Raw genomic sequence first — 26,928 nt, forward strand, 5'->3', positions numbered from 1 at the left:
AAGGTCTCCAGTATATTCTTTCCTTCTCCTCCTTCCCCCCAGTTTATCTGTAAGCGAAACAATACAGGATTTACTATGCTATTTAAAATACAGTCTCCTGCTATTGACTGCATTTTGATACAGAAATGTATTCTTACTTGTATATATTATTTTACAGAATTCAGTGTTGCAGAGCAAATATAAACCCCGTTATGACCAATCGGGTTTTACTCTTTCTGTTTACTGTCCACATGGATGAACTTTCAGTGCCAGCTTCATTCCCTCTTGGCAGTGACCAAAGACCATCTAATACAGAGCATTAAACATATTCTTAGCCTTTAAATGAGTAAATTTCATATGAAATTACATGCTCTACAAAGACAGAGGTAATGGATAATAAGATCTTTATCTCAAAGGAGCTGTAAAGGGAACATAGTGAGATTTAATTTGCTGTCACCAACTGGGTCACATCTCAGTGCAGGCAGTGTATTATTTCTGACAGACAATATGGTCTGATGGCTATTAAAAGAGCAACAGAGTAAGTTTTAGTCCTAGGCTAGTCCTCAGAGATCAAAGTACCACTGAAGGATGGTTTTCTCAGTGGTTACCAGCATTTCAGTCTTGTGACTACACGCTCTTCGTTCTCTAAAGTTGAAGGTTATGTATTTTGGCAAAAAGGCCACAGATTAATTAGACATGGGTCCTGAAGTGTCTTTTCCTTGGAAGAGGACTTCTGAGCTCCGAAGAGAGATATGTTGGCAGTGGAATATATATTCCCTAAAGCTGTTTCAAAGTCATGCAGAAATAAAGGATTATGGTTTCCCAGCTCCTTAATCTGGTACGTTTATCATCATAGCTTTCTAAATTTGTAAGAAGCTCAAATCATCCTCTGTTGAATTATTAATCATGGAAATATCTGAAAAGATCCATCAACATATCTGCGGGTTGCTTTTCTTCCAAATTAACTTTTACTGTAAGTCATTAGCTGTGGACCCCTGTAGTAAGTCTTGGTGATAGTAAGCTGGAATCAACATAATTTTTGGGCAACATCTTGGGGAAGAAAGCAGGCAGCTCTGTGATTTTCATGATCCCTAACAGCAGAGAGAGATTAGGTATATATATATATATTTTTTTTTTTTTTTTTTTTTAATAAAGATCTGTTAAGGATGCAGAAAAAATGATTGTGTCTTCCAATACATCCTTAACTAGAATCCTAATGTGGAAAACTTATTTATGAGGTTATGTTATTTTAAACAATAATTCTATATGTTCATCGTGCCTACGCCAAAAATCTTACGAGGAAATGTTTGCATATCCATCATGCACCTACAGGAAATATGTGTTTGGAATGAATTCCTTTAAATAACACTTGAAAACAAAGTATTTGAAATAAAATACTACCCAAGCTGATATTGAATCTACAATTTGTACCCAGAGGAGCAGGACAGAACTAGAAGTGTCAGAGAATTGCAGATTCTTGCTTAAGCTTTTTTTAAAAGCCAGTAACCTTGGTTACTGACATACCAACATTGCCAGGTAAGCATTTCTGCATTTAGAGCTACAATGGCCTTCCAGGACTCATGAAATGGCATCTATTCATTCATTCAGTGACAAAGGGAGAGTCACAGAAACACTGATTTAGAAAGGAGATCTAAGGATAATCATTTTTCCATCACACACTTACATTTTAATTCACTCACTAAATATGCAAAGTGTATATTTAGCTAAGTACTAAAAATTGGCCTCAGGTGTAAAATTTTACAGATTGTACTTGTGGCTCCCCAGTGACACCCCTGTGTATCTCTCTCATTAGGGGATGCCCCAGCAGGAGCATCAGGAATTCAAAGCAACATGGACCAAGTGCTAAGTAGGGGCTTCCACCACTCCAGGGAAACATGACAGGACTATTTTTTTTTCACTTCTCTCTTCAATATTTCATGAGACCTGATCTTCTTTTACTAACAAGGTCATCTTCTCCTTCTGATTGGAAAAACTGTTCTGTGTCTCATTTTGTAATTTTCTGATTCCCCTTCTTCCTAATCTCTTATTTCCCTCTGTCTTCTCCCATCTTTGGACCACTCTGGGCCATCTGCACCTAGAGAAATGATACTTCATGTTACTATCTGCAGCTGCTTCGATGCTTTCCAAAGCAAAATTCTTTCACTGGGACTATAGGAGAAACACAGCTCCAGGGAAAGCTAAGGCTCATTTCTCTTAGCTAGAGCCTGCAATACTGCTCATAATTCAGGTGCATCAGCAGCACAGGTTACTATTTCCTTAATATTTAAATATATTTAGGAAATAGTCACTTTAAACACACATTGTCACACTGTCTCTGCCAGGATGAAGGGTGCAGTTACTTATTTAGGAGATTATACCTGTAAAGAGTTCTTTCCTAAGGAAAATTAACATAAACCCTTTTTTCCCCATTTAATTTCTCTCTTGTGACGTATTTTGGAATCAGTAGGAGAACTTTAGTTGCTCAATTTTCACATCAGTGAGGGTTGTCATCTTGGCAGATTTTCACAGGACTAATAAGGTATCTCTTTTATAATGAAAATGGCTCCAACCCCCTTTTCCCTCTGGACACCACAGTGCATCTCGAGCTAATTATGGTTAGACATTCTGGCTCCAAAAAGAGTTTTTTCCCTAAAGTGCTTTCTGATGAGCACAAGAGGATTATATTCCATGCTAAGGTGTGTAACACTGTGTGTCACTCACACAGCAGCGAAATCACGGGTCTCAGCAGAGATTACATACTCTAAACATCCAGTGATGTGTGTCATTGCATGCACTGGGAAAACCTTCATTCAGGTAGTTCCATTCTCGCTGGGATAAGTGAATCATGCAGAAGAACACTCCCTTTTCACCAAGATCCTTCTTTCCCTATAGATACTGTATTCAAACCCGGCAGCTGTCATTATATTACTGATTTCATTCTCTAAAATATTTGCCCTCACTTTTTCTTGCAACTTAGAGTCAGGTTACCAGAGTACCATCCTGGTCTTGAAAAAGGATGGTGATGGATTATAGAAATGTAGTATAAAAAAAACCCAACAGACATATAAAACATGTTTGCAATCAAATAAACAGCTTAGAATTAGATTAAATGGAAGAAAGCCAGCCATTCCCTAGAATTTTATCCACTTATCTGGGCATTCTGTGTAGGTTTTTAATTTCCTACGTGCTTATCTAATAATACTTTCAATATGTCCATCATTGCAGTCTGAGTTAGTTCTGTACTTCAACTGCCCTCTCAGTAAGGAGATAACCTCCAGCTTCTTCCCGTTGGCCTCTCCTTCTGGGAGCACCTCTGGGACTTCTGGAACCTTGGATTTAACCATCAACATATAGGCAGATATCCAAAAATATTTCTTCTGTTTACTCACAGTTGTTACAGGTAAAGCTTTCTTGCACTCAGTGTATCAGGTTTTATTTTCTTTCTCTACACCAGTTTGGTATGGGATGGATCCATATAGGGTCTGCATGGTTCAGTCCTAAACGTGTGGATCTGGCAGGGAGGAATGGTGGATTACAGCTCTGTCTCTGCCATGAGCTTGCCAGCTTGATCCTGGCACCTTTCTGTTCCTTGCTTTATTTACAATTAACTAGAAGTAGCCCTAACTCTGTCAAAGCAAATTCTGAGGGTACATTCACATTTATAGTGCACCAGGAGTTCCTTGATTTCAAAAGATCTTGAGTGCAAAATATTTCTCACAACTGCCTTGATAGTGAGCCTGAAAGAGCAGCAGCTTTTCTCATGATTTTGCATGTAACTTTTCATCTGCTAGCATCTTCTATTTCCCAGCGTAGATTGAAAACATATTTTTGGCCACTAAAATGCCAGTCATGCTGTTTAGTATTTGTCCTTGAGCCTTGTGACAGCCATGGAAAGCATTATTATTTATTGCATGCATTTCTAAAATAGTTCAGTCTCTTTCCAACTTGCCTCTACCAACAGTTAGAAATTATCAACTCAGAGAAAAACACCTTCCACACCTTGTGATTTAAAAGCACAGCAGAACCTTGCTATGTGCCTTCCTTGACAGAGTAGTGATTGATTCTCTGGTGCCAGTATTTTAGGAAACTCAGAATCTCTTGGGATAAATGCCTTCAGAAATTCATGTATAAGAGGCAGGTGTAATAATAAAATGTGTTGTCTTTGTGAGAATCCAGCTCTCTTGACAGGAAAGCAAGGACTTACCACTCATTACAACTGAACTATGTCAGACTTTGAGAACAGTATCCAGAAAGATTCAGTGTTCAGGAAGGACCCTGGAGACAGACTGAGGGCTCATCCTCTGGCCCATGCTGAGCTGGGCTACCCAACCCCACGTGGAGGAACAGTCACTAATGATCCAGTAAATTCTATCTCCAACTGCCTAGTGTCGGTATTTAGCAATCACCTAAACATCCACTACCATTCTCCAGATGATTCCCAAAAGAATAATTTTTATATTTTTGTATCTCTACATATGTACACACATATATTTACATATATGCACACATATATACATACATGTAAATGAAGTTATATGTAAAAGCTACATTTTATAGCAATATGTTTTTATTTGTATACATGCCCATATATAAGCACTGCTTTCCTGAGTAACCAGAGTTAATAAAATAGGAGGGATAGTGTAAGCATCAAAGAAGAAGAGGATTCTTATAAAACATTTTGTGATATAATATCTCCTGATTTTTCCAAGCTGCTATGATTTTGGGCATATAGTGTGACTGTCCTTGATGTTCCCATGGAGCTCTGAAACATTGTTATTCGGTTAATTACTTCTTGGTCACACATAATTTGGGAAAAGGTCAGCTCGCTTCTCAGTGCACATGTTACTGCCATGTGCCCAGAGAAAAACCAATTGCATCTTTTAATCTGATCTTTGGTTTTCGTTGCCATTTAATACTGCAAATGTAATGGAATTTCAGCTTTCATTTTTTATCTTCTGATGCTTTGACATATTCAGACAAGAAAGATTAGGGTCAAATACATACATGGAATAAAACTATTTTTAAAGTCCTGACCTGTATTTTGAAACCTCTGTGTGCTACTGGAACAGTCTGCTTGTATTTTTCTTTAAGATAATTGAAATGATTTAATTGCATATGAAAAAATAGCATGATTGAAGTAGTATTTGTGGAAACAACATCACTTTGAGTCAATTCCTTTCTGCAATCTGATTCAGCTATGAATCAAGACTTGAGAAATATATGAATCCTCTTGAAACATCTTCCTGTTTCATCTGAGCAGGCAGGAAGTATTCCCTGTGCCAGCTTCTGGTAAGCTGGAATTCTGCACAGGGCATGACTGCTCATAAACCAGCTGCTCAGCCAAGGACTGGCCTGTGCTGCACTGGCAGCAGGGGCTCCTCTGTGGGATTGAGATGAGCCAAGCTCAGGGAGGTGGAATATGGTCTGCATCTATCAGGCCAGAGACTGAGCTGTGACTTTGCCTTTCCAGGAGGATTTGTAGCCTCATCATTTCAGGTTGCTGTGGCCAGAATCCATGTGAAGTACAGCTACAGTGCAGGATCTGTTTTCTTTCCTGTGATCTCATCTATCTGCACTGAGAAGTAGATAATTAAATTGATCAGGGACACATTTTAATCATTAGTGCCTCCTTATAATATGCAAAAGTGTCTCATGTAATACTTTTCTCATAAGTCCCTAATCAGTGAGTAGGAATTTGCCCTAAGAAAGGAAGGTGGGATTAACCTATAAATCTTTCTGTTTTAAGATTCTTAAACTGAAAAAGGGCAGGTTTAGATTAGACATAAATTCTTTACTGTGAGTTCTTTACTCTTGGATCTCTTCCCACCCAAACCATTCTGTGATGTCACTCATCACTCTTATGTAGTCTCTGACCGATTACAGAGTATCTGTCACTGGTAAAAACAGTATCTAAAGAAACAAAATTATAGCACATAAAAGTAATTCTGGGCACTCCTTAAACCTCTGAAACAAAGTAGCAAATGTTACAATGAAACAGATAAGGAAATAATGCAGGTATCTTATTTTAAAAAAGGTTTGAGAGAACATCATTTAATCAAACTATTGTTAGGGTTGCTGAGTTGGCAGTCCTAGAAGAGAGGGGGATACTGAGTGTGCCAAGACTCAAACTGCTCTCTGTGTATCACATTTAATGGTGTGCCAGCAGCACGTAGGAACTGGGTGTTCCACCCAGGTGTCTTGTCCTTTCTAAACATGTTTTGAACAAAAACCAGAAAGATCATGTGTAGTTCTTCACTTCCAGCTGTGACTCTTCCCCATTGGTGCATGTTAACAGGAATGCTGTTCTTTGAGCAGTCAAATGAAAACACATAAATATGACGCTCTTGCTGTATTCTTCTCCCAGAGGCTTTCCTTTCCCTTACATTTTATTTCTTAATATGTACAGCTCTGTTGGTCCATTATGCACTGTGCTGTGTGCTGATTATAAGTAGATTACTACTTCTACAAATCTCAGGATTAAAAACTGTCATGATATTGTAAAATGGAGGACACTGCCTATACAAACAAAAAAGCCATCATTTCATATTCATTAAACATTGTAAGGATTGTAGGATTTAAAATGTTATTAAATAACAAAATTAGCAAAACCGCAAATTATCCACATTAATCAATTCAGGATTAGCATTAATTTAAAGCAGGCTCCTTTTAAACAGTGTTTACATAATGATAAGCCATACAATTGCAAATACATTTTCATCTTTATTACTGATTTCTACTGAGATTTCATTGAATTCCAGTCAACTTTTCTCATTCTGTTAAATTTGAAGGCCATTATTAGAAACATGACTGTTGTCTTTCCTGTTGTGTAACTGAAAGACTTCACAGATAAAGAAAGAATCCCAAACATAGGAGATAAAGTCCCTTAACAATGTCACTAGTAAAAGGCTATTTTTTGAGATCTGAGATTATCAGTCAACCTTTCAGTTATAAAATGCAAGAAAAACATTAATCTGTCCGGATTTAGAAAAAAAATTAATTATATAAAGGAAATAATTTCCATAGCTGTACATCAAGCTGAAATAAGGAGTTTTACTTATGTTCCAGAATCCTCCAAAATCCCACTGAATAATGGAAATACGAGGCATTCGTATTCCTTTCGCCCTTCAGCCTACATGAATACAAATTAAGTTGCAATGAGCAATAAGGAAGAAACTGTATCAGACTTAAATGAAATATATTATACATTAATGTGTTTTAGCAGTCAGACACTGAGAAGCAGTATCTTCTTTAAGAAGAAATGGAAGACAGCACACTTGGATTTTAGAAATGTGCTGCACCATTTTACTGACTGCCTAGAAATGCTTCCCCGTGTTTGTAAAAGTGGTGTGGATGTGCGGATGGCTGGAATGTGGCTGCTGAAGATAGTCCAGAAAACAAAGACTGTATTTTAAAAGCAGCTTTAACTAGGCTTCTTAAATTGTTTAACTAGTCTGTTTAAATAATTTAGATATAAGTAGGTCTAAATTATTTAGACTAATGTAGTGTTTTGAAACATCATGCATGGACAGCCTTAGAAGAAAGAGCACAGCAGCAGCAAGGTGTAAAGATTCCTGAGGCAGGTTTCAATGGCAGATTTTACTGAACTGGTCCAGGCTACTTCTACTCCAGCACCACTGAAAAATAAGAGCAGTTTAGGCCTGTGTAAAATCACTGTTTTTCCTGCATGAACCAACAGTGTCATGCATCCTGAGCATCTCTGAACATCAGCAGCGCTGGCCGCAGAATAACACACCACAGAGTTTTAAAAGCACATCCTGGACTGATATTTGAGTATTCTTTAAGCAATGTTCAGAAGAAGTGTTTGGCCAAAAAAAAACTTTTCTAGAAGAAGGATAAGAAGGCTCACCGAACCCATAAATATACCAACAGTGTCTTTGCAAGGTAGGCATCTGAGACAATTAATTTAAATAACGAAGCAGCTGTCAACTGGCAATGAACAGGTCTTCATTTAAATATTGCCCTGTTAACTGAATGTTATTAAGAAAGTGGTAGATAGCACTAAGGCCTGAAAAGATATCAAATGTTCAAGTACTTAATTTGGATTATTTTTCAAAGATAAGAAAAACAAAGGACTTAGTCTTAAATGTGACAAGGTAAACATGTATTTCAGCAGAATGAGTTTGAGCTCAGGTCTGTGTTTTCCCTTAAGTAAAAAGGGAAGAAGATGCAGTGATGGGGAACCATTATAAAGACCTCAATTTGCACCAAACTGAATCCTTTTATTCTTATACAATTATTTATTGCAGAATGGTACAAAGTTTAATTACTTGTGGATACTATACATGCAAATAATACATATACACGTGTATAATAAAAATAATATATAATATTAATAATACATGAGCACACTCATGTTAAGTATTTCTTTATGTGACATTAGCCCATTGCTTTCCTTATTATCTCAGCAAACAAGTTCATAAACTTGAAATATTCATTTTACTCCATATTTTTAGGGTAGTAGAAAAATGAAATTACCTGTATAGCTTAAAAAGTACAAGAAGTTGAAAAGTTAATAATTCTGGAGACAGTGACTCCTTAGGGTCAAAGTAAAACTTGTAAAATATAAGGGATGTATTTATTCCTTAATGAAAAACATTATTTGTAGAGACACAGATTAAGAAGACAGCTGAAAGTTCATTTTTTATACCTGTTGATGAATAAATTTTACAGAATCATGAGATATATTGAAATGAACAACTACAACCCTTAACCATACAACTGCATACACTGTCATCCTTTTAATCAAAAGTCCACCTAGACCCCCAAGAAGCATATGGCCTCTAATTCTAATGTCTGTTTTCCTTTTCTTGAATGTTGGTGAGTTAGTGAGAGTCCATGCTGCAGTATTTTGTAAAAGTAAAATGCCCACAATTAATAAATTATTACTTGTATGTGGGGGGAAAAAACAGTGGCACCTGGGTGCTTATCCCTTTTGAACTAGAAAGAATGCAAACAAAGAAAATACAGCTCATCAATCAGCATAAAATCTGAGTACAAGCAGAATATTTGAATGCAGTAACAAAGTGGATGCACAAAGTAGAAATGAAATTATTGTGAACAGATTAGTTTGCAGCAGTCACAGCATATGAGCTACCTAGCAAGGATTCTTTTTAAGACCATCATGGTAAAGACAATTTTTATGAAGTGATATAGGAAGCAGACTGTCCTTGCTTTGAGGATAATTTTAACTCAAGCAGACTAACTCAGCTTCATTGTAATGCAGAGAATTAGGAATATCCAGTTCAGATTTTGTAGTGTGTAAGGCTCTGTTACATGGTCAAATTTGAGAAATCCTTCTTTCCTTTTCCACTTGAGTGGCATCCCTGGCCTGTGAACTCTTGGGGCTGGGAGAATATTTGTGTGAATATCACTAGCTGTGTACCCAGCTCTTCTCTGGGTGGTTGTGTCACCCACTGCTGTGTCTCTGGTTTTGGAGGCAGCATACTGCCAGCTCAGTGAGCAAAGGGGATAATAACAAGCTTTTAGTCCATCTCCCAGTGTAATGTAATGTCCATTTAAATCAATTTAATAGAAAATCAATTCAAGGTGAAGACCTCAAGCTAAAAACATCTGATAATAAACTGGTAGGAAAGATGCTGCAGTTGATCATAGCTGGACATTAGTCTGCAGTCTGTCGCTAGGAGGGTTAACACCATTTTTTGAGATAAGTAGACAGAAGCTGGAGTGCTGGATGTAATGCTTCCTTTTTCAAAAACTGTGAATTCTGCTTCAAGACTGGATCTTAATCTTTAGCCTATATAAGCATATGAAAATCTGTTAAATGCCTAAACAGATAGTGGAGGTTCTCAAATCTGTCCTAAAATATCTTGAGGTTGCTTTCTTCTTTTATATATGCAGTTTTCTTTCAGAGCTCTGTTTCATAATTATTTCCAGATTATAAAAGCATGAGCTGGAGTTAAAAAATGTGGTTATACCACCACTTCCAGGTCAGCACACAGAGCTTATGTGCCTCCTTTGTGCTGGTTACAAGTGTTCCTGGTTGTCTGATCTTTATTCCTTGATCTCGTCCACTGTGCCTCAGAGATGCACCAGGGGAGCTCCACAATCACTTTGTGAGAGAGGACTTCAAGTATTGGTGTTGAAGAAACACCCGCCAGTGCCTGCAGAAGGGCAGTGGGAAATATAACTCCCCCAGTGAGTCTGTAATATAATTTCTTTTATTTTGGGGAAGGAAATGGAGAAGAAAGTTATTTGGAAGAAATTTCAGTGGGAATGGTGAAGTTGTTTTGATGAACAAAGTAGGGAAAAATCAAATCTATGTTAATGCAGTTGCTGCTCAGAAGCTGAGAATGACTGCAAGAAGGGATGATTGTGTGGTTAAAGCACTGATGCCTGACTGAGGAAATCTGAGTTCATTTCCTGGCTTTGCTATCTCTTCAGCTTTAAACAAGAGATTTAATCTCTCTGCTTGCCTTTTTTTCCCCCTTCCTGTACCACAGGGGAGTCATTATACTTCAGATTGTTCTAAGAATAAATGCATTAATGTGGCCGGTACATTTAAGCAAAAAAAACACCATATAAAAGCTTCAGTTCTTGTTTCTTCTTTTTTAAAAAAGGTCTTTCTGCTGCCTACGGGGAAAATATACCAAAGTCTTCACGCCCTACGTCTAGAAAGATGAGGAGGCACTTGCAGTGCCTGGGCTGACATCTGGGCACGCTCAGCTTCTAGTCAAGAGGTGAACAAGGCTTATCAATTACAGGGTGTTGGTTTTATTCCTACACAAGCATAGCCTGAGGCGACTGCACGGCTTCCTCCCTCTGGGAGGCCTGGCAAAGCAGGCAGGCAAAAGCTTAGAAAAATTGGCCACCAAAACTTTTGAGAGAAAAGAAACTTTAACATTCGATGTTGAAGCACAGCCATAGAGATGCTGAAATGCTGTGACAACACAAACACGAAGGCCCCAAAGCACAGGAGATGCAGAAACACAAGCCCTAAGGCAGAGCATTGAGATGTAAATAGTGACTCAGTGATCCACCTCACTGGCAAGGAACTTCCTGAACTTTCTGTCAGTGTCTTCTAATTCCTCGCACAGGCAGAAAATTTGAGGAAATTAAACTCAGTTTATTCTGTGAGCACCAGCAGGCACCTGCTATCCTGCAGTTGGCTGCAGGAGTCCTTCAGGCTTTTCGAACAGCTCGGTCACCTGTGAGGCCTTTCCCCAGTGAGCGCTCTCTGCTGCGGTGTGGGCAGCAGGACCAGGGCAGGGATCATCCCAATCCCTGTGCTGGGCACTGCTGAGGCCGCACCTCGAGTGCTGCCTTCAGTTCTGGGCCCCCACTTTACAGTGGACATTGAGGAGCTGGAGTGTGTCCTGAGAGGGGCAACAAGGCTGGTGAAAGGTTTAGAAAACATGTCTTGTGAGGAACAGCTGAGGGAGCTGGGGTTGTTTAGTCTTGAGGAGGTGCGGAGTGGCCTCATTGCTCTCTGCCCCTCGCTGAAAGCAGGTTGTACTGAGGTGGGGCCAGTCTCTTCTGCCGTGTCTGCAGAGAGTGGAGGAAAGGGACTTAGACAGGGGAGATTCAGATTAGATACTAGAAGACAATTTTTTCACTGTTTGGGTGGTTGGGCATTGGAATAGATTGCCCGGAGGGATGGTATAGCCACCGTCCCTGGAGGTGTTTAAGAGTCATTGGGATCCGGCGCTGGGTGATGGCTAGGGGTTACAGTGGCAGTGCCGGGCGAATGGCTGCTCTGGGTGATCTTAAAGGTCTCTTCCGCCCTTGACGACGATATGATTCTATCCTCCCATGCCGCAGGGCCGGGACACCCCCAGGCCCATTCCTGCAATGCTTTTAACAACTCTCATTTGCCCTCGGTTCTGCCAGCGGGCTCGACGATTGCTGGGGCGGGCTGGCAGAGGCGGCCGCGGGCCCTGCCCGCCCGGCGTGTCAGCGTGACACGGCCGAGCTGCGGCGGCTCCCGGGGCACGGCAGAGGAGGCGATGGGGCCGATGAGGGCGGCGGAGCCACGAGCAACGCGTCCCGGCCGCGCCGCCGCCATGGGCAGGGCGGGGCGGCCGCGCTGACGTCAGGGCGGGCCGAGGGGCGCGGGGCGGCTGCGTGTTCCCGCCCTCCGCCCCTCCCTGCGCGGGCCGGGCCGGGCCGGGCCGGGCGGGGCGGGCGGCGGGACCCGAGGGCGCGGAGCGGCCCTGCCCGAGGAGGCGACAGCGGCCCGCGCTGTCCGGCGGTGAGTGCGGGGCGGCCGTGCCGCCACCCCCGCGCTGCCCCCCGCCCCCTCATCGGGGGCTCTTTGCCGGCGGGGAGCGGCCGCTGCCCTCCTCCCTGCGCCGCCGCCCTGCGCCGGGGCGGGGGTCGCCGCTCGGCCGGGGATGCTGCGGCAGCGGCGGCCGCGCGGGCCGCGGGAGGCCGGGGAAGGGCGGGCGGGCGGGCGGGGCGGCCTCCTGCGCGTCCCTGGCGGGCGCAGCGCTCACCTCCGGGCCGGCTGAATGTCACGGGCGAGCCGCCCGCGGTGCCACGGGCTCGGGGGCAGCCTGGCACGGCGGGCCCGGCGCCGGGAGCGCCCCGGTGCCGGCTCTGCGGTGGTTTGTGCGTCCTTTAATTCGATGTTCGGGGAGACGCACCTGCAGGTGCGTTGGGAGCAGCTGCTGCGAGCCCCGGTCGCAGAGGTCTTGTAGTGTGAGGTTTCGTATCTCGAAGGTTTTAATCTCCGAAAAGGGGAAGAAGCAAAAGTACCCAGTGTGTGTTTGTTCAAAGACCACAGTTTAAAAAAAAGAACAGTAACGGTGGAAAAGAATTATAATGGTGGCATTTCTATTTTAGCAGTGATCTGTTGCGATTCATACCAAGGGGATGTTCTGTACGTTGTGGTGATTTCACTTTAATGACACTGAGACTTTGCTTTCGTCACCCAGAGCCTGCTGTTCACTTCACGTTCTGTCAAATGTACTTTGGCACACAATGAAACGTAGGCAATCTCAGCCTTTAACTTTGAGGTGGAGGAGGTCGAGCTGTTTATCTTCAGTTTAAGAAAGCAAAACTGCATGGGAACTTTATGCTGTAGCAGAGCGTTAGTATCCAGGCCAGACAACAAATTAAGGTAAGGATTGTGGATCTGGTACTCCATCTGGTATGTTGTGTAAGGATGTAAAGCACTTTTCAGGGGAATCGGTGCAACATGAAGGGTTAGAACTCTATGTTCATAGTAGGTTTGTTCTTGGTGTCTGTGGGCTTCGAGCCTTGATTTGGTGTGGAATAGAATTTTTTGTTATGAAGGTATTAAAAGTGAAGTGAAGTTGGATCTAAGTTCTCATTGTTTTATGTTTTTCAATTGAGAGCCACTTCACATATTCACTGAGACTTTAGTAAATTTCTCTCTCCTGGAGAAATATACAAAAGTCTTGGGTTAGCTGGAGGAAGTAAATATTTACATTGTTTGCTGGTAATGAATGAAATCGGCAAGATATTTTTCTCATGTATGTAATGATCACATAACTTGAAATTCTGTGGGCCCATTTTGAAATACATGCCTCCAAGCTGAAGAGGTGATGGCCTAACAAATGGAACATGAGTAAAAACCAGCTACCTAAATGTCAGCCAAGGATCTATGTGAATATACAACTTAGACTAGAAAAGTTGTTTTTGGAGTTGAGGTTTAATTTCTGCTCATGCATAGTACTTTTCATTATAGAAATATCACTGTTTGGGCTCCAAAAACTGCCCAGTATTGTCTTTTAACTGTAAAGCTGTTGAAACTGTAGAAGTAGTCTCAATTAACATAATGATCTCATTTAATGTATTGTTATACTAATGAGTAATCCTGTTTAATGGAACTGTTCGTGTAAAAGCTCAATGGAGTAAAATCTATTACTTTTGGAGCTGATCATCCTTTAAGAGGGACTGGTTATTTGGAATAAACCAGTTAGTAGGAAATGTTGGCACGGGCTCTCTAGATAAAAAGCCATCATGCCATCAATGTTGAGATGAACATTGCTCACCTGCAATCTTTAGAAAGTGTGGATCTCTCAAAATGGAAAAGAGATGAAGGAATATAAGATTACAGAAAGTAATATGATAAAATATATCAACAGTGGTTTTGGTGTTCTCTTTTAGCCACCATTCACTGTAAACAGCAGCACCATCTTCTTAATTAGAAGCTTTCAGGCAGGGTTAAGTTCCATGCCAACAGGGATGCTAAGGAGATCAAAATACTAATGGCGCTTTTGATAATTAGGTTTAAAATCCTGTATTGTGTTTCAGTTGGAGCAATAAAAACAGATTATGTAAATCTCTGGATACCTGCACATATGTACGTTACAGTAAAATCCCAACAGCACTGAATAATTGTCCCAAAGTTGAAGTTTTGCTAGTCAGGAAAGGTCTTTGCATTTTTTCATAGCTCTGGGACACACACCCCAGCTCACTCTTAAACTGCTACCAAGTAGGTGCATTTTGGAAGACATTCTGAGAATGTTGTTTACTCCTTAATCAAAAGTAATTTGATTTGCAGAGATGTGGACTTTGCTCAGTAGCCATTCTGTGTTCTCAAAGGAGGATTCAGCTGTGGCAGTTCTGCTGACAATATCCTATAGGAATTGAAGAAAGTCTCCTCAGGGTGGGGGTTTTTGCTTATCCCTGGTCACGTGGGGCACTGGTGTCGCAAGTTCTTGCTAAAATGCTGTTTTCACTGCAGAGTGTTGGGTTTTTCATGAGCACTTAGTCTGCTCTGAGTTGAGGTCCTGCTCTGCAGAGTGCATTTTAATGGCCTTTATTGAAGAAGTACTGGCAATGCTGGCAGTGTCCTCGCTGCAAGGAGGCTTGGCTTCTTAGCCAGAGGGAATGGATGATAAGGATTTACGTTGGTGAGGTGACTGAACAACTTACAGATCAGGAATAACCCTTAAATTGCAAATAATTTCTGTATTTATTCCCTGAAGCCAAAGAAATGCTGTGCTTTTAGGCTAATCAGCGCAGATGGCTTGTGACACACACAGCACAAGGGAAGCATCCCAGGAGAACTGAATGTCCCAGCTTCTCTTGACTCAATAATATGTCTACTTGAGGCTGGAGATTCAAAAATCTCTTCTAGATAGATGTGGAGTTTATCACTACAATGTGGGTTTGGATGATACTTCAATACACATTCTTTTTGTAAATTGTATTAAAGATAGGCTTTACTTAAATGGAATTTTTTTCTGGTTTCATATGTTAAAGTCATTACGTAGCCACATTGATACATATTTTTGATGAGTTCAGGGATGCTGTGGCTTTTGAGTAACCTTCATCTCAGTAAGACAAACTTACATAGGTAGAAACTTGGCAAGGCCCAGGCTGCTGCTGTCGGTAGCAGGAGCCTTGAGGAGAGGAGCACAATCTGTCACCCTGCATAGCCTTGTCTATCAGTAAACAGAGATAAAACCGGAAAAAAATCTTCTCTCTGTAAATCTTTTAATCATGAAAGCTTTCTGAAATGGTAATTTGTGTAAGTATAGCTTTACTATGACTACATTGAGATCCCAATTAAACAAAACAAATGATATGTATCTCCTTCCTGTAAGTTTGAATAAAATACAACATAGATGACTGACCCTGAAAATGATCATGTGACAAACTGTCACTGGTAACCGAAAATTGCATCTCAGTTTCTTGGAGAATCTTGTTGTTTTTTTTTTCCCCTTCAGTTGCAAACCTCTCAGGATATAACAAATATCTGTGTCTTCCACCTTGTAGGAAACTGACCTTGATAAGTACATTCCAGTATAGCTGTTGGTGTGTCAGAAAGCTGGTAGGAAAACACAAAACACGCGTTAAAATACCGGAGGTTGCCTGTCTGTTGTCAAAAACATGTTGGTATTTGTTATGCTATGGCAAACCTGCAAAGTTGTTTGGTACTCAAACATTTTTAGAGAGTTTGGTTTTGAGACTGGGAACTGATAAATAGCTGTGGAATTGTAGACAGAAGCTGTGTTGAGTCCGGCACTAATGAAATGAAACTCAGTAGCCAGAAAGTGATACTTTGAAGATGTGGTTTACAAATAAAAAAGATTAGCTGAAAGCTGTAATACACCAGTGTATGGCTGCAGTATTTTTGATCAAGGGTGGGTGTTAAAGAGAAGCCAAACTTTAAATAATACAGTGTCTTCTTGAAAGCACATAGATATGAAACAAACTGGTGTGTTTGGTAGCAAGGAGAGAGGTGTCAGTAGCCTCTTCTGGCAATGTAGGGAGTTTAGAAGTAGTTTTAGTAGTTTTCCCTGGCAATCTGTGCAAGACAATGAAATAACCTTGAAAGAATTGTTACTGGGCCTCTGGATGGGATGCAAAAAGTTTGGGGGCTCAAGGATAGGTTATGCAAAATAGTGGACAAGAGATCTGTGGAGGGTTCCTAAACAAACTGCATCAGATTTAAGAAATTCTGTGAATTGAAAGCAGTTGAAGGTTGAGGAAGTCACATTCTGTGTTTGCCCTGATCATCCCTTCCCTGGTGCATTTTTATTTTAAGGCAGCCACAGGAGATAATGGGATTTTTGTATTCTTTACCTCTAAAATAAAATTGACTGGCGGACCTATATGGAGAATTGAATCTGGGCAGTGAAGTGCCACGATCCACACACAGTGAAATACCATGATTTACATAATATTTCCAGCTTATCCAGGATTCACTGTCTGTCTCTGATGATAGCAGTGTTAAGGATTTTCTTTGTCAGTCCTTTTTCTAGTATTTTCTTTCAATCCAGCAGTGGCTGACTTAACAATGTGATTTTTTTTTTTAAGGTGCATAGCAATGTGCTGACATGTTCTTGTCTCAAGATCACAATCTTCTGTGAAAACTGAACTATATTGAAACAGCATTGGGAATTTATATAAAAGAAAATCTCAGAACTACTTTTTTCTACCTTCCTTCTGCTTCAGCTTGTCTAACCTTGCTCAGTTATCACGTGTGAACCTCTTCAGGCTTATTGAAGATATCCCAGTACCAGCGAGTCTATGAATTAAATGCAGTCTCTTCCTATTATCTCTGTTTGCCATTCAGCTTAACCTATAACTAGAATTCTTACTCAGACAGCAGGAAAAAGAAAAAAAGAAAGAATGAGTGTATGTGGCTGGAGGGGGAAAAAAGCAACTTCCATATTGGTTGAAAGCACAGCCTCATTGAAGATTTAAACCCATGGAAATTCTTAATCTTAAGATACTCACATAGATAAACTGTTCATCAGCAGTTCAGACAGGAAGTATTGGTTCTGTTATTAGTCATTATTTAATCATTGCAAAATACATACTGAAAAATACGTTTATACCACTGTAAGAGACCTCTTGCTCAAGACAGCTCAGTGTTTTTACATGGAGAACATGCATCAGTTGAATAAGCAAACTAGAGGAGTAGGATGGACAACATGGCAGTCTAAAAAGGGATATTTCCAGTTATAATTAGTTGTATACCAAGTTTCACTCGGCTTTCAGCCTGCCTGTTCTTATCAGCAAGAAAATCCTGCTCCAGCTAACATGCATTACTATGTAAGAAGTAGAAAGCAGTAACTGGTAACCAGCTCTTTGTTACTGAGTCGATGGTGAAGTAAATCTTTCCTAGAAGAGTTAGAGATGGGAATGGTGTGTTTGAATCACTTGGTGACAGTGGACAGTGCTGAGAAAAAAGGGTTATTCCTCTGGCTTTAAGTGAAATATTTGCCAGAGAACAGCAGGTAATTCCTACTGGTTTGCAGTAGGACATTGCTTTTGAGACAGATGCAATCTTTCTGGATTTATTCTTACAGACAGATTAAATTACCAATGTGAAATGCTGTTGCTGAAGGACTAATAGCATCAGCAGAAGCAGGGGCCTGTTTCTGCTGTCAGTTGCTTTGATGCTGACATAATCACAAAATTTTTTAAGGAGAGATCGAGGTCTGACATTTCGCTGGTAGAAAGCTTTAATTCTAGACTGCAACTGATGTTTGGGATTTTTCAGTCAATCTTAGACGCAGCATAAAATTTAATTGGCCTTTATGATGTAAACAGTGATGCTACCTTTAAAACTCTTCAGGAAGGCAGGTTTCTAATTACCTGCTGCCTCATTAGTCATGTAAGAATGCCAAAAAATTACCTGTTTGAGAAACCTTGGAAAAAAGACTCAGGTGGGAGAGTCCCCAACATCTATTGCACACAAGCATATGCTCAATTATGGCTTATCTTCCAGGACAGAAATCTTGCTAAATGCAAGGAAATGTTAAGGCAACATCGGAACCTGGATATAAACACGCTTTATAGTCACAGTACCTTTGTTTGGGGTTGTTTTTGGGAGGCGTTGGGAGGCGGTGCTGGTGAATGATTAACAGGTTTTGGCTTCTTTGTAGCTGTGTGACTTTGTCTTTAGGTTGCAGGGCAGGAGAACTGTAAGGCAGGCAGACAGTGTCTGTCTTTTCTTACTTCAGTTTTCCCCCTTTCTGTTTGTTATCCCTGCAAATTTGGTAACAGTTTTAAGTATCATCAAAGAGAGGAGCAAGTAAAGGCTCTTGTTTCTCCCACAAAGATGTTGAAAACAATGCATCTTTTGCAGTTTAAGACCTATTAAGCAACCCTAGTGAAGAGGCTTGACTTGCTCACTGGGGGCAAATCTCTTGGGTTGGTTCAGTTCACAGGTGCCTGTGCCTTGCGTAACATATCAAGTGAAGTAATCCACATAATTGAATTCCTTCTAGCAGGGGTGTTTCTGCTCTGGAGCCAGATGTATTGGTCATGATTATGTTGTTTCTGATACATGGCAGTATATCCCTCCCACCTCTTGCAGCATTCTTGGGGTCAGCACTTGTAGTGCTTTTATCATCAGGGCCTTGTGTTGTTTGGATGTCCAGTGAACTCCACTGTGTTCTGGTTCTTGTGTTTTGGAGTTGGAGCTTGGAGTATGCAGACTAGCCTCTTGTTTGTATCTGCTGCAGGTACAGACTGGACATTGCTTGCTCAGGTTTAACAGGATCTGCTGAAGAAAGGAATTGATGACTTCTTCTAAGAGGATGCATCAGATGAATAGCAGCTTCAGAGAGGAGTCCTGCATCTCTCAGGCTTTATTCCAGTTTCTAGCTGACCTCTGTCCCTGACAACAGTTAGGCTGTCAGCATAATGCAGGAAAGAGTAACTGTCATTGCATTTCACGTCTCATTTATGAACAACCCATAATAACCTGCATTAACACTTAAGAGGAACATGAAATTGCACTGGCAAGTCTTCCTTCCTTTTCACAGACCCTGATACTCTCTTTCATTGAGAGTTATTTATCTATCCCCCAGTTACCCTCTTCCATCTTCTTTTTTTTGTGCTAAAGTTGCTCCTTGCTGCAGCTGGCTAAACATCTGGACCTTGGCTGCTTTCCACCTTTTTAGTTGTGTAAGAATGCCAAAAATCAGGGCAACTTCACTTGTTTGAGAAACAGGTGTTTAGCAAAGGTCTTTCTTGTAGGTAAAATATGCATTACTTTTTTTTCAATAAAATCTAAAGGGGCTTATGATAACCCATACCCTGTTTTGTTTCAATGTTTTGGTAAAAATTTGGAGTTGAAAAATGTATAGTTTCTGTTTTACTAATATGAAATGCACAACTGGGCAACAATTACAAAGCATCCATGTCTGGGCAGACAGCACTTAGCCCTTTTTTGCTTCCTTGAGATGCCTGATGCTCCGTGGAACAGCATTAATGGCAGAGTGAATTGCCAGTGTGGCCCTGAGGGATGCAAAGGGAGTTTTTGATTCTGGAAGCATTGTGATAGCTTTCTTCTACAAAACAGAGCTGCATTTCCCTATTTCTTTTTCTCCAGTAAGTGCTTATGTCCTCTTGTCTTATCAAACATTAAGGATTTTGATGAATCACAAGAATGCTTTTAGAGATGGCATGGGATGTCGTATTTTCTGCTGTATTGACTAAAGATATTGCTCAGTCTTAAAAATCCAGAAACTCCAATCTCTTTATGATGTATTTCTTGCTTCCTTCTCCCTTTATCTCTATTCATTGTTATGTTCTGCTCATATTCTTTGACCTAGTGTGTTTTGACAGTAAAATTGAGCACAGGAGCAGCTTGGATAACTGGTTTGCTTGGTTTTTGATAGATTAACCCTTGAAAGTGGCTAGAACCCCGTAAGTGTGAAGGAGGAAAAACAGAAAAGGACATATCTTTAAGTTGTCTTGAGATCTGAAAACAGAATCCCACAACTTGGGACACAGAAAAGCAAGGTGATTTCAGAAAAATAGAACAATAAGCATTCACCATCTTGGAATTTCCCCTATACTTCCTGACTATGTTAGCTTCACAAGGCAGTGTGAGGGCAGCTGGTGTTAATCAGAGCAGTTTGGACACAGGAAAGGGAGAGAGGCTAAAATTCATGGATGCCTTCATAAAGCATTGGGAATTGATTCAAGAACAGGTGTCTTGGAGAAAGTGAAGACAGGAGAAGGAAGGCAGGCTTGGGGGAATTTACTGCAGAGCTGATAAATCTTACTGGATCTTGGAGTGGAGGGAGAGAAGGCGCTTTTGGCTAAACTGAAACCAGTCTGTGCAGAGGAAACAACACAAAAACTTGTAAATACTCAAGGTTCCGTCTTGAAGCCATCAGAATTTCTGGTTGCATTCTGATTCATTTGAGTTCATACAGCATGCACAGTTTCCTCAGGATTCATGGTCTTTAATTCCCCAGGGCTTGTCATGCTCAGAGCAGGTGTTTGCCAGCTGGATCTCTTGCATGTTTCTTGTATTCTGTTAAGCTCCCATGGTCTTCTTAAAGCTGAAAATTGACTTGCAGCCGTGCTGCCCATCTTGCAATGTTCTTAAGTGCGTGCTAAAGAAGTCTTTTGCTGCTTCTGTTGCAGGGACCTCCCAGATTATTCCCTGGTGACATTCAGTGCCTCCCTACATTGGTGAAAATAAGATATTTTCACGTAACTGCTCTAATGCATTTTTAATTACATCTTTAAGAAAAAAATAGATCTTAAGTTGTGTTTGTTTCACCACAAATCAGTGGTGAAAAGATCTGCATAGTATTTGTCCTGAAAAACAAATAAATAACCAGCAGCTGCAGTGTTAAAACCCAGAGGTGTAAGAGGTGATTTATAAGCTGTGCACAAGACAGAGCTGAAATACACGTGCACTTTCATTCCTGTGAATGAAACACAGATCTGAAACTGTTGGCATGGCAATAGATCTGCAGAGGGGAATTGCTCTGGCCTGGCACCAGTCTGTCAGATGTGTTTCATCCATTAGCTGGGTATTCTGCACTGCTGTGACAATAGGAGGGGAACTTGGTCCCATTCAGGAATCTGGAACTGGAAAATGCTGTTATCTTCCTGGTGGCAGGGATCCGTAGGGATGGCAGTATTTTCAGGTGCTTAAACTTTCAAATGGATGAATCTTTAACCTGTCTTCTTCTGTAGGACAGAGTCTCAGACACAAAGCTAGACTTTGCTGAGAAGCTGATGTATAGAAACTGCCTTCCTGGTGGAGCTGAAGAAAGCTGTGAATGAAATTAGAGTGTGCTTGCCACTAACAGTGCAGCATTTTGTCGAGGTGTAAATAATCCTGTAGAGAAAGTACCAAGGAGGGCAAGAATGAATATCCTTTTGCTTATCACCAGGATCTTGAATATCCTTGAAGGTAAGGATGTAGCAGCTTTTCAGTTAATTCAGATTATACTTCAGAGAGGGTCTGTGGATTTTAACTCCTTTTCCCTGGATCATTATTTAAGGCTAGGCTCTTTATAATTAGCTTAATTCCTGATAAGGCTTGTGTGCACTAGATAATGAATTTCCCAAGGCAAAGAATATAAAACTTGTTTGCCCGAGTGTCAGTTTTTAAAAATTCCATAGATTGCTTAAGTCTAAAAATACTTTGAATTTCTTTATAGTACAGCAGGCTACAATTTAAATTGTATTGAACCTGAATCTTCTGGGATGCAGAAATCATAACTTGTAGGTACAGTGTTGCTTGATAAGGGAGTTTCATTGTTAGGCTAGTATAATCTTTCCTAGTATACATATGTAAAGATTAAGCATGTTTTAGAGAACTTAAGAAGAAAATTCCCCATTTTCTGGGAAACATCTGCCAGACACGATGCTGTTAAGTTTTAGTGGTTTTTTTGATGACATTGTATTTTGATGAAACAAATGTAACCTGGACTTGAGAAGATGGCACCATAGTTACAGTTAAGTGGCTAATAAAATACAGACAAGTATTGTTTGTCTTTTAATTTAATTATCTGAAGTGTTCTAAGGTATCAGCATAGTTTTCTTGAAGATAATGTGTTGTCAAAAGGATAAATGAGCAGGAGCCCTTCCTACTGAGAACTGAAAGGTCTCCTTTCCAAGTTTAATTTGCAGCACTTGGTGGAGGATTAAAGTAATCTAATTAATGGCCTCGTTTAAATTTTGCAGTTACCTAAGAGATGGTAGACAGATGTGAAAAGGGAATTATCCATAAAGCATGCAAGTTCAATTAGCAGCTTTCTAATTTGACTTTTTCAGTTTGGAAGATTTCTTCACAAGACTTGCCTTTTCTTTAAAGTTGCGTTATCTTCTGAGGGATCTGCAGTATGATGCTTGCTGGGAATGAATTCATCAGCATGGTAAAAGCCATTTTTTATTCATGGAGTTATTAAAAAAAAAGGTGTGCTTTATTGTTTGTAGTTGACATGAAGTAAATAGCAACTTTGATGTTGCTATTAAAGCCTGATGATATTTTCCTGTGCAAGGTATGCAGGTGCACTGTGGGCAGGAGGTCTGACCTGAGACGCTTCAATCCACATGCAGGCAGGTGTCATATGTGGTGAATGAAATGTTCTGCTGGTCCCAGGGGGAAACAGCTGTGTCCTTCTTTGCACACCTGGGGTGAGGGTTGTGCCTCTGGTGCACAAGAATTCACTGAGTGTATAAAAAGTCGGGATTTGTGTATTTCAAAATGGAAATTCACACACCAGTTGCAGAATGTGGATTCTGATGTTTTCACAAGTTAGGAGCCCCTAAAAGCCCTGTCTTCAGTACCTTTCTCTTTCTATCTTTGTAATGTAGATCTGCTTCCAGAAGTACTGCTCTGGGACATCCTATTCACTGACAAATCCTAAGGGTATTTCAATTTGCATGAATTTAATGCCACTTCGATTTTATCTTTGACTTTACCTTCGGTTTTACCTAAGCGTTTTTAAACTAAGCTAAGCGTTCCTTAGTGAGGTCTTGCAACTTGGGGAGTGACTCACTTTGGGATAGTGTTTGCTGTGGTTACACAAGATATTTTCTGTACTTTGAGTAAGTAGAACTTTCAAATTCACTTACTAACACTGATCTTATGTAACTGTTGCACTGTACTTCAGGTCTTGTACATGAATAAGATGATTTTCAAAATAGACTACAGTGTCTATAAAAAGAGGAAACAGTGACTAGGAATGTGAGTCTTGATTTGGGGATGCCAATTAGGTCTGGGAACAAAAAATGTTTTGGTGAGATGCATGATGTCGGGTTATTTCCTACATTTGACGCATTAGAGAAACTGAAAAAAATCTCAAAAAATTAGCTTTTAATCAGATTTTATATTATAGTTTCTGCAGGTTTACGTTGCTGACCACAGGTTTGTGCTATGTCATATTTGTGGCTTTTTTAAAAATACTAAATCTTATATTTATTGGTTAATAATTGCAACACAGTTGAGAGGTTCAGTTTGTTACTCAAAATGGGTAAATGGAAAAAAAAAATCATCCAACCCCTTTTAAAGTTTATTTTACAGATTACAAAAGGAAAACAAAACCAGGATGGTTTATGTAGAAAGTTGGGGGATGGAGCTGTGATCTAAAGCATATTACTGCCAAATAACTGCTGTGACTCTGGAGTTCCCAAAATGTGTCTGGGTTACTTTTTCAGCATGGTGGAGTTAGGCACAGATATGCAGGAAGCCTATAGCTGCAAATGTATAGAAAACTATACTGCTTAATGTGTGGTTGATTCAGGTTTAATGTTGTTTTATTTTATTTTTCTTTCTTAGATTCAAGCACCCTTTAAGGACCAATGTACCCAATAGCTCATGGAAGAAAAAAATCAAACCAGGACATCCTTGGTTTCCAGGCTACCGAAATATGGAACGAAAACTTTAGGGAGTGTTTTGCAACCTATGCCAAATGGGACAGCTGTGAATTTAGCAGGGAGTAATGGTGGCAAAAATTTTGGCAAGCACAATGGCACTGTTGGAATGTCTTCCTTTGCTTTCAACTGGAAAAAATCAAATAAATATCAGCTTAACGATCAGAATGGGAGGGAGGCCAACTCCAAACGCAACTGTAATGAAAAATTAATTGATTCTGAGAAACATTTTCAATCTCAAGGAGCATTGGTCAATGATGAGCTCAGGGTGGGTTTGAACAGGACTGCTTCGGTTGTGTCAAAAGCAGCAAAGCAAACCAATATGTTTGTATCTTCTACTGAGGAATTGAACCCAAAGTCTATACCTGGACTCTCTAGTTCAGCTAAATTCACCAAAGGTACCCTGTCAGGAAGGACATACTCTGGACTCAATGCTCCAAGATCAAATCTAAATGGATTTTATGGAAATCGGCCAGTGGTAGGTTTGCAGAGACCTAGAGCTAATTCCAGTACCACAAGGACAAGTTCAGGAGAAAGCCTGGCACAATCCACAGACAACAGCAAGGCTTTCTCCTGTGACAAAATGGTAAGATCACAAAGTTTTTCACATTCCATTCAGAATTCTTTCCTTCCCACTGCATCTCTAACCAGGTCACATTCCTTTAATAAAGCTGTGGATCTTACAAGGCCTTATCATAGTCAAAATCTCGCTGCCAGGACGTCGCAGAGGTCTACTCTGCTGTCAAGAAATGCATGTCAGTTGGATGTACCCAATGGCAATGAACCGCTGAAGTATGGATTTACCCGACCGTACTCGGCTATGTCAGCTCCTTGTTCCAAGAAACCCCCGCTGTCAAACGGATCTGGGTCAGCACCTTCCTATGGATACAGATTAAGCCGGCCCTCTCTGCTGAAGCCCACCAGGCAGCGGTTTGCTGGGAATACTGGTGTGGATGGCAGCAAAGGCGCGGCTCCGGACGCGCGCGTCGTGGAGAACGCGGATATTTCAGCAAATCTCAATAGAGCCGTTGATAAAAACAGTATTCTAGAGAGCAGTGCTCAAAGAACAGAACCTGGTGAGGGCCTGTATGAAAGTCTGGGCAAACATGGGTCAAAAGTCATGTGTATGAGCGATGATGGAGATGAGATATCTATATCTTCTTTGTCGTCCTCGGAGAAAAACGATCTGAGTGAAGACTTCAGTGATGATTTCATAGATATAGAAGATGCAAACAGACCTGTACAAATCCAGCAGAAGGAGAGCTGCCTTCAGGAATTAGAGCATGGGAGCAGAACGTCCCTCGAGCCATTCACATCTCTCAAGGAAGGTGGAGGATCTTGCTGTAATGCTGATGACTGGCTTGATATAAATGTGTCTGGTAAATACCTTTCTTCTGTTCTGTTTGAAATTTTAGGTGCTAAATCAAAATTCTATGACACTAATTAAGTTATTGACTGTAATTGCCCATTGCTTGTGCATTTTTTCAGAATGGAACTTGGCTCTATGCTGGTGTATTTGTTTGCTTATGCCTTTTCTGCATAATAGTTTTTTCCCAAGCATTACTTTGAAGAGCTCTTTGTGATAAAAATGAAGGTGACCTCCTTTAAACACATTTGTGGTGTGGTTGTGGGATTCCTCATATCCTTGCTTTGCCATTCATTTTCTGGGTTGGTGATATTTTAAGAAAATTTCGCCTCGTGCTCCTTCCACCTCTGTAGGCAGAGAACAGCTGTAACTGCTTCTAAGTAGTGGAAATAAGTGTAGGATGTGTAATTCAATGAGTTCAATTATAAACAGGATTGTTACTGGGGTTTTTTGGTTTTTTTCTGATGCATATTGATTCTTTAAACATTAGTTGAAGACACAAGAAGATGCTTTTGAAAGCCACATTTTCAAGTCTTTGATGGGCTTCTCATGACAAAAGCTTGTTTGAGAGATGTTGCAATTGAAAGATGAGATCCAAAGGATATATTTTTGGACCCACCTTCTAATATGTTAAAGAGATGCAGATTTCTAGAAAGTAGCTTCCACAGTGGGTGAATTAGGGCAGTGTAAAAGGTTAGCAAAGATGTAGGTTGGAAGATTCCTTAGTTGTAGCTGCCAAACCACCTTGAGCTTTTCCCCCTTCTGGGATGAGGGAGCAGTACTGTAGAAGGCTTTCAGGTCTTTGCTGGAGCTGTACTGTAACAGGAAGTTAGCACACCAGTAACAGGCATTTCAGTGTTTATTTGTTGAATATTGGATTGGTTTTGGAATCTTAACAGTTGCTGTTTTCTTTAAGCAGTGGATGACAACAGTGAAAGCACAAAACACACTACTGAGAATGTCATCTCTTCAGAGATGAACTACAGAGCTGGCTCCTCCTTTGAGCTTTCTCCGTCTGACAGCTCTGACGGCACATACATGTGGGATGAAGAAGGGCTGGAACCTATAGGAAGTGTCCATCCGTGTGGAAGTTACGACTCTTCAGAAATGAACAGCATAGTATGTATTTCTGTGCATAACCTGCATAATTAGTGGGGAGTGTATTGCTTATTAAGTATATTTTTTAAATATTAGTGCCTTTTTTAAAATTTGATAATTCTTTCCTCTGTTGTTGATGGCTTTGTGAAACTTCTTGTTTAGGAACTCCTGTTTCTGGACAGGTGACCTCGATTAGGCTGTTTGCACACATTTTTTTTTCTTTCCTTGTTCTGAAGCCAGGACAGAACAGGTCCTTTCTTATGCAGTCTCATAGAAGTGCTCACAAAAAATAAAGGGATTTGATTTCTGCAAAGGATAAGTTCAATACCTCCTGCTAACCTCTAAACATAGGAGTGAAAAAGCCAGAAGATAGCTGTTGCCTTTCT

At 40.5% G+C, this 26,928-nt stretch overlaps 1 protein-coding gene across 6 annotated transcripts in view; it reads left to right on the plus strand.

Annotated features, from left to right (window-relative positions):
* The window catches only part of CCSER2 (coiled-coil serine rich protein 2), a 142,030-nt gene that overhangs the window by 68,310 nt on the left and 46,792 nt on the right, over positions 1 to 26,928 (plus strand). For 2 of the 6 annotated variants that reach the window (XM_069019116.1, XM_069019120.1), the window contains exons 1-4: positions 12,130 to 12,208; positions 12,894 to 13,078; positions 23,984 to 25,457; positions 26,361 to 26,563. In XM_069019116.1, coding sequence (XP_068875217.1) covers positions 24,023 to 25,457; positions 26,361 to 26,563 — 1,638 coding nt within the window. In that variant the 5' untranslated portion in view covers positions 12,130 to 12,208; positions 12,894 to 13,078; positions 23,984 to 24,022. Of the gene's footprint in view, positions 1 to 12,127; positions 12,209 to 12,893; positions 13,079 to 23,983; positions 25,458 to 26,360; positions 26,564 to 26,928 lie in introns of those variants that run through there. The other 4 variants (XM_069019119.1, XM_069019121.1, XM_069019117.1 and 1 more) reach the window with 3 other exon arrangements.

The sequence above is a fragment of the Aphelocoma coerulescens genome, chromosome 6 (genome assembly GCF_041296385.1).
Source record: "Aphelocoma coerulescens isolate FSJ_1873_10779 chromosome 6, UR_Acoe_1.0, whole genome shotgun sequence".
NCBI lineage: Eukaryota > Metazoa > Chordata > Aves > Passeriformes > Corvidae > Aphelocoma > Aphelocoma coerulescens.